Source organism: Neoarius graeffei, chromosome 15, assembly GCF_027579695.1.
Source record: "Neoarius graeffei isolate fNeoGra1 chromosome 15, fNeoGra1.pri, whole genome shotgun sequence".
Classification (NCBI taxonomy): domain Eukaryota; kingdom Metazoa; phylum Chordata; class Actinopteri; order Siluriformes; family Ariidae; genus Neoarius; species Neoarius graeffei.
The window spans coordinates 66051095-66065306 of record NC_083583.1 but is presented as its reverse complement, the minus strand read 5'-3'; the positions used below and the strand labels follow the sequence as shown (position 1 = coordinate 66065306).

The window sequence follows — 14212 nt, the reverse complement described above, 5'->3', positions numbered from 1 at the left end:
TTCAGACCCAGACCTTCTTGCTGTGAGGCGACAGTGCTAACCACTACACCACCGTGCCGCCTTGTTTTTTTCTATTAAAGAAATATGCTGTACAATCATTTCGCCACAGAAATCGAACAGTTCAGAGAAATCATTGAAAGCCCAATATTGCCATGAGATTCATATCCAAGATGACATTGATGTCACTGTGTGTAAACTTTTGACCACAACTGTATGTTCTTGATAGTCAAGAACAAGATACAAGAAGCCTTTCTATAAGGCTTTATATCTCCTCTGCATTTAACCCATCTGAAGCAGTGAACACAAACATGCACACACAAGTGAGCATCGAGCACACACACATACCCAGAGCAGTGGGCAGCTATGTTACAGCACTCAGGGAGTTAGGTGCCTTGCTCAAGGACACTTCAGCCCAACCTTCAGGCTGCCCCATGTTAACCTAACTGCATGTCTTTGGGGGAAACCTGAACACCCAGAAGAAACCCATGCAGACATGGGTAGAACATGCAAACTCCACACAGAAAGGTCCCCACTGTGCTCACTGGGCTCGAACCCAGAACCTTCTTGTTATGAGGCAACAGTGCTAACCACTGCACCACCGTGTTTCCAGCTTTATGGTAATGGTTTGAACCAACAACCACTTATTGATGTGATGGTTAGGTGTCCACATACTTTTGGCCAAACAGTGCTTTTGTAATTGAGTTCTCAATTGAGTTGACTAATAAACTAATAATAATATAATAAACTTGTAGTGTGATGCACATTTACATGTTAAATAATGTTTATTAATCCCACACAGATTGAGTTTTGTGTTTTTGAAAGATTATGCAACTGAGAAATACATAATAAGGACTTGCTAAAAAAAAGTTGCCTGTAGTATCTGCCTGCTCTTTTAAAGGATTTTAAGTTGTCTTAAAAGTTATTTTCTATTAGTTGAATTGTCAATAATGATGGTGCATTTTAGTGGTACCACATGTTCAAGCCTTGTGTCTAAGTCCAGCACGTAGACAGAAACTCTTTGGTGAAAGTTCACGGCTTTCATGGCATACCGATTAACACTGAATAGACACTTGTTGTCATTTCATAGTGCTCATGAGGTGCTGAAGTTATAGAAATGTGAAATACAATTTGTTGCCTTTTAGTGGTAGTCTCATAACCACTATAATTATAGTAATACCATAAAACACCAGTGCCAATTTGGTAGAATAGACTAAACCCTTCACTTGATGAATGTTTCTCATTAAAACTATACGTAGTCTGTAGTATGTGTACAATTGCATGTAACAAAAGCAGATTCTCTGAAATCTATGTAGCACTGAAAGATGCTAGCACAAAAATAAATGTACACCGAAGGCAGTCATAAGTTTCTGAGATCAAAATTTTTGGAAGTTCATGTGACTCACTGCTTCTCTGCAGACGAATGCAAATATTGCTAAGGGGAAACTGTACAGGCTGAGCCAATCTGCCCAGATGAAGAAATTTATTGGCGTTAGGAAGCCTCTTTGTGTTTAAGGTTACATATTAATGTGTTAGACAAGGTTTAATTGACAATATTTTTGTGAGTGTTTTTTGGTTGTTAAAAATAGTGCAAAACACTTACTCAAAAATATTAAGTATATTTTGACACCTTGATGTTTTTATTAGACTTCCTTTATTGTAATAATTGATATAAATTGCGTAGTCATTGTTAATGTCCATTGAACTTGTGTTAAATATGTGTCATTGAATAATCATGTTTATGTGCTTGTCACTTTGACAGAACAACTACCTTGTGTTTATGGCTGAGCTGTTTTGGTGGTTTGAAGTGGTTAAGCCATCTTTTGTGCGGCCTCAGGTTCTGGTCAATGATGGTAAACAAAATAATTAAATATAACTAATGTTTACTATGTTATAATGATCACTTGAGATTTTGCTTAAATAATTTGCTGTTTTAAATATTTGTTTGACTTACAACTACATGACCTGACCTTCATCTCTATGACTTTTAGCACCAGCTTCATCAATGAAGAATGTCCCATCTGTGCCCATCTCAAAAGTCACAAAGAGAAGCTTCATGGAAAAACCTCCCAGTCCAGACAGACCAAGGTACAGTAACTTTCACACCTTACGAGTCTTTAGACTCTGTGTATTTTGCTGACATGTGATTCAGTGCTTAACTAATGTGTGCTCCTAACTTTTAGTCTCCCACTTCGACAACAGCCTTTAACATCAAACTCAGGTAAACCGATTTCAGAAAGACATATTTTTTATGTTTCTTTAATTTTCTTTTCTGTGACCTGCTCAGCAGTGTGCATTACCCAAATGTTACCATTGTTTGTATGTGGTCCAGGTGAGATCAGGCGATCAACCTCCATGTCATTTGTCGACAGCTTTTTGGGGACTTGGCCCAAGGAGAGGAGGTGTGAATACTTAGGACACCTCGTTCAATACCACTATATTTATTAGAAATATTATATACATGTTGAAACCTGTGATACAGTGGTGCTTGAAAGTTTGTGAACCCTTTAGAATGTTCTATATTTCTGCATAAGTATGACCTAAAACAACATCAGATTTTCACACAAGTCCTAAAAGTTGATAAACAGAACCCAGTTAAACAAATGAGACAAAAATATTGTACTTGGTCATTTATTTATTGAGGACAATGATCCAATATTACATATCTGCGAGTGGCAAAAGTATGTGAACCTTTGCTTTCAGTATCTGGTGTGACCCCCTTGTGCAGCAATAACTGCAACTAAACGTTTCCGGTAACTGTTGATCAGTCCTGCACACCGGCTTGGAGGAATTTTAGCCCATTTCTCCATACAGAACAGCTTCAACTCTGGGATATTGGTGGGTTTCCTCACATGAACTGCTTGCTTCAGGTCCTTCCACAACATTTCGATTGGATTAAGGTCAGGACTTTGATTTGGCCATTCGAAAACATTAACTTTATTCTTCTTTAACCATTCTTTGGTAGAACGACTTGCGTGATTAGGGTCGTTGTCTTGCTTCATGACCCACCTTCTCTTGAGATTCAGTTCATGGACAGATGTCCTGACATTTTCCTTTAGAATTCGCTGGTATAATTCAGAATTCATTGTTCCATCAATGATGGCAAGCTGTCCTAGCCCAGATGCAGCAAAACAGGCCCAAACCATGATACTACCACCAGCATGTTTCACAGATGGGATCAGGTTCTGATGCTGGAATGCAGGGTTTTCCTTTCTCCAAACATAACACTTCTCATTTAAACCAAAATGTTCTATTTTGGTCTCATACGTCCACAAAACATTTTTATGCCACCGTAAGGTGCAGGAGGCATTATGTTTTCGGGTTGTCCGTCTGTCCGTGTGTCCGTCCGTGCGTGCGTCTGTGCGTCCGTCCCGAAACCTTGTGAACGCGATATCTCAAAGGCTAATAAAAGGAATTTCACCAAACTTTCACCATTTGTGCGCTTTGGGACAAACATGAACTGATTAGATTTTGAGATCAAAAGGTCTAAGGTCAAGGTCGCTGTGAGGTCAAATGTCTGTCCAAAAAACTTGTGAACACAATGTCTCCAAGGCTGATACAAGTAATTTCACCAGGTCACGATTACTGTGAGGTCAAATGTCCATCCCCAAATCACAACTTAATAAGGCATGTAGTCTACCGGGTGGAGGCATCCCCATCGACGCCGTTGGCGTCAAGTTCTATCTAGTTCCAATAGTCTTCTGGCTTGTCCATGTGATCTTTAGCAAACTGCAGATGAGCAACAATGCTCTTTTCGGAGAGCAGTGGCTTTCTCCTTGCAACCCTGCCATGTTCATCCATCCATCCATCCATCCATCCATTCATCTTCTACCGCTTATCCGGATCCGGGTCATGGGGGTAGCAGCCTAAGCAGAGCAGCCCAGACTTCCCTCTCCCCGGCCACCTCCACCAGCTCTTCTGGGGAAATACCGAGGCGTTCCCAGGCCAGCCGAGAGATGTAATCTCTCCAGCGTGTCCTGGGTCTGTCCCGGGGTCTTCGGTGACCAAGTATAATATTTTTGTCTCATTTGTTTAACTGGGTTCTCTTTATCTACTTTTAGGACTTGTGTGAAAATCTGATGATGTTTTATGTCATATTTATGCAGAAATATAGAAAATTCTAAAGGGTTCACAAACTTTCAAGCACCACTGTAAGTACACTTTACACATCCTTTGTTTTTCTATAGGTCAGGGACTCAGGGAGTGTCCTTTGACATCCCATTTGATAAGGACAACACCAACCAAACTCTTACCCAACCCAAATGGGGTATGACCAGGTCTGTGAGTACTGAGGGCTTTGGGCTCAAAGTAGCCAAGGGAATGAAGCGAAATCTGTCCTTCCAACCTGTCAATGGCCAAAACATTGGTATTGAAGAAGAGGGCTGTCCAGATACTCTTGTGGGAATCCAACATGGTGGTCTGAATGGCACAGCACAAGGTAGCATTGAGGAAACCCTGGAAATAATCCATAATTCAGAAAAGCAACAGGAGGACACCAGAGTTGAGACAGAGAATGAAGGTTTCTTCCTTCACATGCAGACCAAAGGAGAGCTGATTTCAAAAACCCAAGCTGAAGAAAGCGACTCTGTGTCAGAGGCCATGGGGATTTCGAGCGCTTCAACTACAGAGGTGGACACTGGAATTCACGTAAAGACAGAAGACATTCAAGAGACTCTGGATGAGGACTCATCGCTGAGAGACTGTACAACAAGTATGGAGTTAGATGCAGACCAGTATTTTGAGGCTAGGGCAAGTCATAGCCAGGATTCCATTGGTTCATATCCCAGCAGTGTTGGAACCAAGTCTCCCATAGCTGATACCCCCATGGGAGTTAAGATGACCAGCTTTGCTGAACAAAAGTTAAAAAAACTCAATCCAAATGCAGAGTCCAAATGGGGCAACTCTCAGGGGACTACACCAGACAGTTCAGACCTCAACCTTTCCCACTCAGTCTCCTGGGCCCCCTCACCAGAGACAAGCCCTGCCCACCAGCCACAGAGGGATCCAGCGCAAGCAATGGCTGCTGAAATGGTGCAGCTGCGCATGCGGCTGGAAGAAAAGCGCCGAGCCATAGAAGCTCAGAAGAAAAAGGTGGAAGCTGCTTTCACACGGCACAGACAAAAGATGGGGCGCAGTGCCTTTCTTACAGTGGTCAAGAGAAAGAATGATGGTGCCTCTCCAGTCCAGTACACCACAAGCGCAGAGGGTACCAAGACACTATCTGATACTGCAAAATCTCCAGAAAAGTCTCCTATCAAGTCCCTTAGTGAAGAGAGCACGTCTGAGGCAGACTTGCTGGAGTACACACGTTCTATCGAGAAGTTGAACAGTTCTCTGAGCTTTCTGCAGGTGGAGATGCAGCGGCTAGCCCAACAACAAGAGATCATCATGCAAATGCGAGAACAGCAGGCCTGGGTTGTGTCTCCCCCACAGCCTTCCCCCCAGAAACAGGTACGTGAGCTTAGAGGAAGTGGGACTCGCTCCTCAGGTTCCCCCTCACCAGCTGACTCCCCGCATGCTACCCATCGCTCCCCAACTAATATCAAAAGGAAGTCAGCTTCCTTCCACTCCAAAACCCCAAGGACACCCAGGCCTACAGACCTGAAGATCACGCCATTCAACCGGGTTCTCACTGTACCCCAGTCTGTGGACAGCATACCTCGTCTGCGCAGATTCTCACCCTCTCAGTCTGTATCCAGTTCCTTTGCATATTTGGGGAATGACACAAAACCAAGCAAAGATGATATGCAAGCTGAACCCGTGTGTACAGAAGGTACTGCTTCTGATCTCACTTTACCCACAAAAGACATACAACAGCCTGAAACTGAAACAGATATTGCAGATTCAAGAACCAAGGAGTTAGATGACAATGTGGAGGAAAATGGAGAGATGAAGGATGAAGGAAAAGAATCAGAAGGAGAAATTAAGCCCACAGTGGAATCTAGTGTTTCTGAGGTGTTGTCACAAGCTGTGAAAGAAACATTCATAGTAACTCCTACTGAGAAGCCAATAGATTTCGTGATTCAAAACAACAAAAGCTTGATCGAAGTACCACTATCAGTCCTAAAGCCTGCTGATGGACAGGAGTTGGATGAGGGTGGAGAGACACTGACAGCAGGAGAGAACCAGGATGATGACCAGAAGATGTGCTGTGGATTCTTCTTTAAGGTATGCAACTGCTCATCCATTTTGTTATTCAGGGAGAATAATCAAGTGTATCTTGATCCTCCAAGTAACAATACAAGTTCCAAGCTTGGAGTTTCTTCTTAAAACCTGCCAAAACTACTGAGAGTAGGTTATACTAAGAAATCTGAAGAATTTCTAACCTCAGAGTGGCAGAACTGGTTGCTACACCTGACTGAATGTTTCATGAATGAAGTTTGGCAGTGACTAGCTGATGCCATCGCAGTTTGTAAATACAGTCTTATAAATGAAATCCCTATTCGTACTGCCATATGACTTGATTTCATTAATGATTTCATGCCCAAAAATCCAAATTTAAATGGTAACTTATTAAATATGTTCTGTCAGGGTATGTGTCTGCTACACTGGATATTAAAGGGTAGTATTTATTTAAAGGGGAAGCCATGGCCAAATGGTTAGAGAAACAGCTTTGGGACCAAAAAGTCACTGGTTTGATTCTCTAAACCAGCAGGATTGGCTCAAGTGCCCTTGAGCAAGGTGCCTGACCCTCAACTACTCTGGCAAGAGTGGTTGTGTCTTGTGTCTGATTAGCCAGAGAAAAACTGATGATGTGATTATCGGTTTGGGCAAGAACTCAGCCATAATTATTTATTTAAAATGACAATTAATTCAAGTAACAATTTAAACAAACTTTTAATTTAGGAAATTACTGTATAGAAGAGATGTGTATATACAGGTAGTCGTTGACTTATGACCTATGCGACTTACGACCGATCGACTTTACGACCGTCTGGTTATGACTGGCAAGTGTTTCCCAGCTGAGCTAGCTGAGCGTATGACAGTTTCCACCCCAGCTCCCGGCAGCACCTCTCGCCGCGTACAACAGTTTCCGCCCCAGCTCCCAGCAGCGCCTCTCGCCACGTACAACAGTTTCCGCCCCAGCTCCCGGCAGCGCCTCTCGCCGCGTACAACAGTTTCCGCCCCAGCTCCCGGCAGCGCTTCTCGCCGCGTACGACAGTTTACTCCCCAGCTCCCGGCAGCGCTTCTTGACGCGTACGACAGTTTCCGCCCCAGCTCCCGGCAGCGCTTCTCGCTGCGTACGACAGTTTCCGCCCCAGCTCCCGGCAGCGCTTCTCGCTGCGTACAACAGTTTCCGCCCCAGCTCCAGGCACACGCGCAGTCTCTCTCGCGCTCCGTCATACAGTTTCCGCCCCAGCTCCTGGTTTATGAAACGAGCAAATGCTCCCGCCAGCCCGAGCGCTGCAACAGCTGATGATGATGTAGACGACCCACAGCCAAGCACCAGTGATGCCAGCGGTCACTAAGTTTTGTATTTTGCTATGTTTTACATTTGTATTTTGGTATGTTATAAACTAAAATGTTTTCTATTTTTCAGACCTGCATTTCGTATTTTTTGTTTTGCACATATTAAACGAATTGTACTGTACGCAGTGTAGTATGCAGTGTTTGACTTAAACCAAATAATGAGCCAAGGTAATGAAATAAGAAAATATTGATAAAATAAGAGACTTTAAGATGATTACAATATCATTACACATCACAATATACTTACGTTCATTTAACATAGGCCGACTTACGACCAGATCGGTTTACGACCGGTCAGTCGTAACCAAACGCAGTCGTAAGTCGACGACTACCTGTATATGTGTGTGTGTGTGTGTATATATATATATATATATATATATATATATATATATATGGGTGGATGTAGTAACAAAAGTGAAACCAAAATGTCTCTGAGGCCCTCTTGTAGCTGGCTGCAGTAACACTTTTCACCCTATCCATTCCCATGTCAGTGAAAGGGAAAGGACCCAAACTTACATTTTGGGTCTCCACATCACCATAAATTATTTTTGGTAATAATGTTCTGAACTCATTCATAGGGGTTATTTGACAAGGGGTTGGTTGATAAGGCAGTTGACAGTTTTGGTCAATACAGTTGAGTCTCATGAAGGCGCATACCGTTTGCAACATGCACCTAAAGCTCTTATCAGTTCTGTAGCAAAGCCATGTCTTGTTCTACTGTAAAAACTCTTGTAAAAGACCCTCAGTGAGGAGTTATTTGCAATTTTTCTGGTATGTTTCTCATTTTGATGGCTAAGCTGTAGCTTGTTGTATTGATGTTACAGTATAACTAGCAAACCAACGTGTGTAAACAAAGTGATGACGTATACCACGGCAGCTGACACCCACAAAATTTCTTAACAATTTATAATTTACTTTATGACTTTTGCTAACACTTGAAGTAGCTTGGTAAGGTTAGCCAGTCACTAGTTTTTGGCTCAGCCTTTGGCTGAAGCCTATAGAGGCGCCTGTCTGTATGTGTATGTTTAACTGAATTTGAGCGTGTTTAAGAATGTAATTGCCGTGCCAGCCTCAGGTAGCGATTCCACAGTCGTGGTGTGATGCCATGGCGTACTGACTATGTAAATACCATGTTACATAACCTCAGCTCTCAGTGTAATCCTCTGTGGCTGAGTGGTCTAATACACTGTCTAGGAAAGCAACAAATAATGTAATGTTGGTTCGAATCTTGACGTTGATGTGTTTCTAAGCAGCCTATTTTTCTGCTTCTGTCTCCCAATCAGACAAAAGTTGAGCTCAGACCTGCATAGGTCTCTAGTTTTAACAAAGAACAGGCAGAGGATATAAGAGCATTTCTACATTCAGATAGGTAATTTACTACAGTTGTGAGAGCTAGACAAAAATAGGTTGTGTTGAGTATAAATGTTGACTGCTGTTTTAGTGGTATATTTTCAGGTGGTATATTACATTAGCTACTTGGACTTACATTACTTTGATTTAAATATGATGGATCTTGTCAGCTAGTTAGCAAATGATAGCTCAGTCAGTCATGACTCAAAACTCTAAAGACTTAATAACGCTGTACTTGCCACTTTGAGGTAGCCAATACACCATCTTAAGGTATATCACAGCATGTACGCTCCCGAAAAACAAGTACATTACCCATCATCAATACCCACTGTCTGACCAGCCATATCTACTGCATATACTCTGGCTCAAGGTCTGTACTGCACAGATTCTGGCTCCAGTTTTCACAACACGGTGACCCCGATTTCAACCAAAAAAACCCTTCAGAATGGCACAATGAGAGTAAATGGGGGGCCACTCATTTGTACAGTCATTAGACCTAACAGAAACCTTTCAGGAGCAGGTGGTTTTAACTCTCATCCAGGCAGGAGTGGACAGTCTGATATAAAGTTTGAACAAAAGCTGGCCATGTTGAATAAAATTAAAGCGACTGCAATCATTCATTCATCTTTAGTAATTGCTTTATTGCGGTCAGAGTTGCTGTTATTTAAATCATCAATTTGTTTATGTTTTGGGACATAGAATTAACTAAATTTAAAATATCCTTGTCCTCCTCACTGTGTGGGAAGACAGCGTGCTCGCAGGTCCATTTCCTGGCAAATTTCCAACAGTTTCAGATATTTTTCTTATGGAACTAATTGTGCTTTAATTATATTTTTTAACTGCTTTCTAATTGTATCATTATTATTATTGCCTGAATATTACTGGGCCCAGGTCAATTACCATCTGTCTCTTTTATTCTAAAACAGCTCTGGTTTTGCCCCTCATTCCTGGAGACTGAGAGCAGTTTTTCAAGAATGACAGTTGGTTTATGGTTATTCAAAATTTGCTTTAGGTGGCATTCCAACTTGGTTTATCTGTGATTATACAATTAACCACATGTGTTGAAAATCACTGTAGCTTAGACTAGTTCTGAGAATTAAACGAGTCTTAATTTAGGTAATTATAGACTGTCTTAAACACTGTAGACAAGATTAGACTGTTTACACACCAAAGCGCCAGTAGTGAGCAAATTGATGTTTACGTTAATGATAATCAAAAAGGATTCATTGTTATTAAATGTTGGGTGACTTCCTCAGCCTTTGTGTTTACATTGTCATCGCATCCATTAATTAACAGGATGATATGAAGGGGGAGGACAGCATGGCACTGAAGCGAGCTGCCCTGCTGGAGAAGAGGCAGAGGAGGGAGCGGGAGAATCAGCAGAGGAAGCAGCAGCTCGAGGCTGAGCTGGAACAGAAGAAAGAGGAGGCCAGGTGATTTCCTACCCAGTGGGTCTGTTAGTATAATATTTGTATGGTGCATGGCTGAAAAGCTTCTGCTCCTTCCTTCCAGATTAAAGGCAGAGGAAGATCGGCTAAAAAAGGAGGAGGAGAAAGCCAGACGGGAGTTCATCAAGCAGGAGTACCTGAGGAGAAAGCAGCTCAAGCTCATGGAGGACATGGACATGCTGGTGAAAGCTCGGCCAGCCACAGCTAAGCAAAGGAAGCCACGTCCCAAATCCATTCATCGGGATGTGATTGAGTCACCCAAGACCCCTGTTAGGGCAACAGCAGGTAAAGGGGCGGATGCCCTGTACCTGGGCAAGACCCGTGTACTTTGTGCCACCCTCAGCCTTTTGCTTTCCTGCTCACTGAAATCTAACAGGCCTTCTAACCCAATCCAATTATTTATTAATTTGTTTTCTATGCTTTGCCTTGCTTTGACTCTGCTCTGTTCTGCACTTTCTGATAATTCGACTAATTCTTTTATCTAAATGCCTCCAAACTTCCTAATGACTCACAGCATTTTAAAGATTTTACTACCCTTGATAACATCTGTTATTGACTTATATTATATTATATTATATTATATTATATTATATTATATTATATTATATTATATCCACATTCACTGGATGCGAGCAATCGCGCGCACTGATTGGCTACTCCACTACTAGGATATCAGCTCATATACCATGAGAAGAGAAAAACAAGATGGTGGAGTGCATCAAGTCAGACATATCACTTTGTTATCAAGTATTTAAAAGAAACAGAAATAATTAAATAAAAGAATATTTTTTTTTTCCTCCCCCAATATCTCCTGTTCCACACTCCAGCCCAGTCGGTGGCAGTAATGCACCTTTAAGTTGGTTTGTCAACTGCCAAAAAAGAAGAAAAGAAAATGGCAGACTGTGTTGCCGAACCAACCGAGGACAAAATAAAAAACTCTACTCAAAAACAAAAACCCCAAAAAAGCAACAAAATATAGAATAAAAGTATTTGATGGTAAGAACGTATCTTATTTAAATTTTTCAAGAATTATTATTATCGCACTTTTCACAAATTGCTCCTGTCATTTCGGCCGTTTGTTTACATTCTAAGCGGAAATGATTTTGTCAGACGTTTTATATAAAGTTTTTATTTATCAAATTTGCTAAAAATAAAAATGCTCCGTTTCTCAAAATCCAGTGAATATGGATAGAATAAAACAGTTATTCCACTCAATCTCATCGTACATGGCTTATAGCTAACTCGGTGCTACGCGCCTCGTCAGCTATCAGCGAATATCCAACTCAGTTTCGTGGAATAACTGTTAAATATTATATTATATTATATTATATTATATTATATTATATTATATTATATTATATTATATTATATTATAAATCTCTGAGCGGTGAGCTTTATAAAAGGGGGTAGTTCAAAGTACAGGAAGTGGCCTTGTCTTTGAATTGTCTAACTTTATTTGCCATTGCATTGTTGTGTTTTACATCCAGGTTCACGTCCTCGTGTTTTTTCAGTGTCCAGTATCTCTTTGGCCTCCCTCAATCTGGGAGATAATGACAGTGTCAGCTCAGAGAAACGAACCCCCAGGTAAGAACCATGGTTAAGTACAGAGGATATGATTAGAGGTGTTTTTTAAATCTATGGTGGCAGGCATTAACAACAACAACAGTATCAGTACTGTAGCAGGGATTTGTAGATTTAGCATTGTGCAGTACCTCTCTAGTACTAACCTGGCATTTCTTATTCTGTGAATTCCTGTGTTCTTTCACATTTAGAAGCAATAGTTTAGCGTCTGGCAGCCTATATGGCTTCTTGAGCTCTCCTCGTGTAAGAAGGAGAAGGTCAGTCTTAGCTGGATCAGCCACCTCACCATTCCAGTCCTCTGCTTTTGCTGTATCATACTCAGTCAGAGGCTAACTGTTCCTGGTGAAAGGATCCCCATGCATATGCATCCCATACAAATAAAATAAACTTGCATCCCCATGCATACGCATCCCATACAAATAAAATAAACTTGACCATACCACAACTGCTTTTGTGTGTTTAGTTTTCATTATATGATCAGCTTATCCCTCATATTGGGTACCAAAGCTTTAATAAATAATGTGATGTCTTCAGTCCAACATATGATTGAACACCCTGTGCTGTACAGCAGATATCATAGTGGCACTCCTAATGATTAACAGAACTTGTAGCAAGATGTACAGGATGTGCATCAGCGATCAGTTACTTTTCCTGTACATGCTGTGTCGTTTTGTAAACGAATTATTATGATTGATATGTATATATTAAACACACACACACATTGAAAGTCACTGCCTGAAATTGCATGAGACCAAAACAAGTAGAATGCTGCCTCAGCTGCAGGAAGCGTAATAACATGATGCATTATATTTGATCCACCGCACTATTAATTTGTGTAATGTGTGGCCCAGTAGGCCTGACTCGGCTGACAGCTTTCTGTCTCCTTCTCGGTCTGGGAGCCATAATGGAGAGAAGGACTGGGAAAATACTTCCACCACCTCCTCTGTCACTTCCATCACTGAATACACAGGTTAGATTCCTAAAACGATTTCGTTTGTGGAAACATAAATCCCTTTTATAGCACACCAAATTAATATATTCATTAAACTCATCAAGTAAAGGTGATTTTTTTTTTTCGGGTGGGGGGGACAGGTCCTAAATTGTACAAGGAGCCCAGTGCCAAGTCAAATAAGCATATTATTCAGAATGCTTTGGCTCATTGTTGTCTGGCTGGGAAGGTCAATGAAGGTCAGAAGAACAAGATCCTGGAGGTAAGAACAAGTAGAGTAATTTATTCTGAGCCACAATGTGGTAAATAGTAACTGTGTGAAACCAGAATGGGTAAAAATTCAACATATTAGGACCAAGTTGCATTACACAGGGTTAGGAATACAAGGAATAGGAATACATACAAAAATAGTAGTTTGAAAGACAGTATGCACCAAATCAAACTGCTTAAAAATTGAAAACCTTTAAATAAAATCAGTGTAATTTGATAATACACTTTCTCCTGTTGTGGAAGTCTGTATCTCAAAAGTAGCCAAAAAATATACTCACATGAAAGAAGTTGCCTTAAATGCTTTTATTGTACAGAAACAATGCAAGCATGAGTGATTCCTGGAAAAACACTGAAATCTAAGTTTCTTCCATTCGTTTTTAAGTCAGGTCCCTTTCTGGGAGACCTGCCCTAGGACCGCCCCAAAACAAAATGGTGGCTCTTATTAAAATTATTGTAAAAGGACTTTCTTTGTTTGAAACACAGACTTCTGATGGCCTAAAACATATTTCCTGCTATTTAAAAAAAAACAGACATACTAGTATTTACCATATGAAATTCTAAAGGTTTTACAATAAATTCTAAAGGTGTTTAGAATGACGAGTCTGTGTTTGTCATGCGAAATGCTAAGTGTGAAAGCACAATGATAAGTGGTGGAGAATACAAGATGATCACATATACATGAGGCCTTCTAAACATTTAAATTCAAAGTGTACTTAGGCTGGGCAGCACGATGGTGTAGTGGTTAGCACTGTCTCCTCACAGCAAGAAGGTCCTGGGTTCGAGCCCAGTGGCCAATGAGGGCCTTTCTGTGTGGAGTTTGCATGCTCTCCCCATGTCCGTGTGGGTTTCCTCCGGGTGCTCTGGTTTCCCCCAAAGGCATGCAGGTTAGGCTAATTGGTGGCTCTAAATTGACCGTAGGTGTGAGTGTGAATGGTTGTCTGTGTGTTGGCCCTGCGATGACCTGGCGACTTGTCCAGGGTGTACCCCGTCTCTCGCCCATAGTTAGCTGGGATAGGCTCCAGCTTGCCTGCGACCCTGTGGGACAGGATAAGCGGCTACAGATAATGGATGGATGGGTGTACTTAGGCTCAGCTTAAAGGAGCTTAATGTTAAAATACTTCCCAAGTATATCAACTATAAATTCATG

General features: G+C 41.4%; 1 protein-coding gene across 6 annotated transcripts in view; it reads left to right on the top strand.

Annotated features, from left to right (window-relative positions):
- camsap2a (calmodulin regulated spectrin-associated protein family, member 2a) overlaps nucleotides 1-14212 on the top strand; it is a 94237-nt gene that overhangs the window by 77532 nt on the left and 2493 nt on the right. For 3 of the 6 annotated variants that reach the window (XM_060941768.1, XM_060941773.1, XM_060941772.1), the window contains 10 exons: nucleotides 1760-1850; nucleotides 1989-2085; nucleotides 2181-2218; nucleotides 2330-2399; nucleotides 4185-6165; nucleotides 10114-10250; nucleotides 10330-10550; nucleotides 11753-11849; nucleotides 12698-12816; nucleotides 12939-13057. In XM_060941768.1, coding sequence (XP_060797751.1) covers nucleotides 1760-1850; nucleotides 1989-2085; nucleotides 2181-2218; nucleotides 2330-2399; nucleotides 4185-6165; nucleotides 10114-10250; nucleotides 10330-10550; nucleotides 11753-11849; nucleotides 12698-12816; nucleotides 12939-13057 — 2970 coding nt within the window. The remainder of the gene's footprint in view (nucleotides 1-1759; nucleotides 1851-1988; nucleotides 2086-2180; nucleotides 2219-2329; nucleotides 2400-4184; nucleotides 6166-10113; nucleotides 10251-10329; nucleotides 10551-11752; nucleotides 11850-12697; nucleotides 12817-12938; nucleotides 13058-14212) is intronic. The other 3 variants (XM_060941771.1, XM_060941770.1, XM_060941769.1) reach the window with 3 other exon arrangements.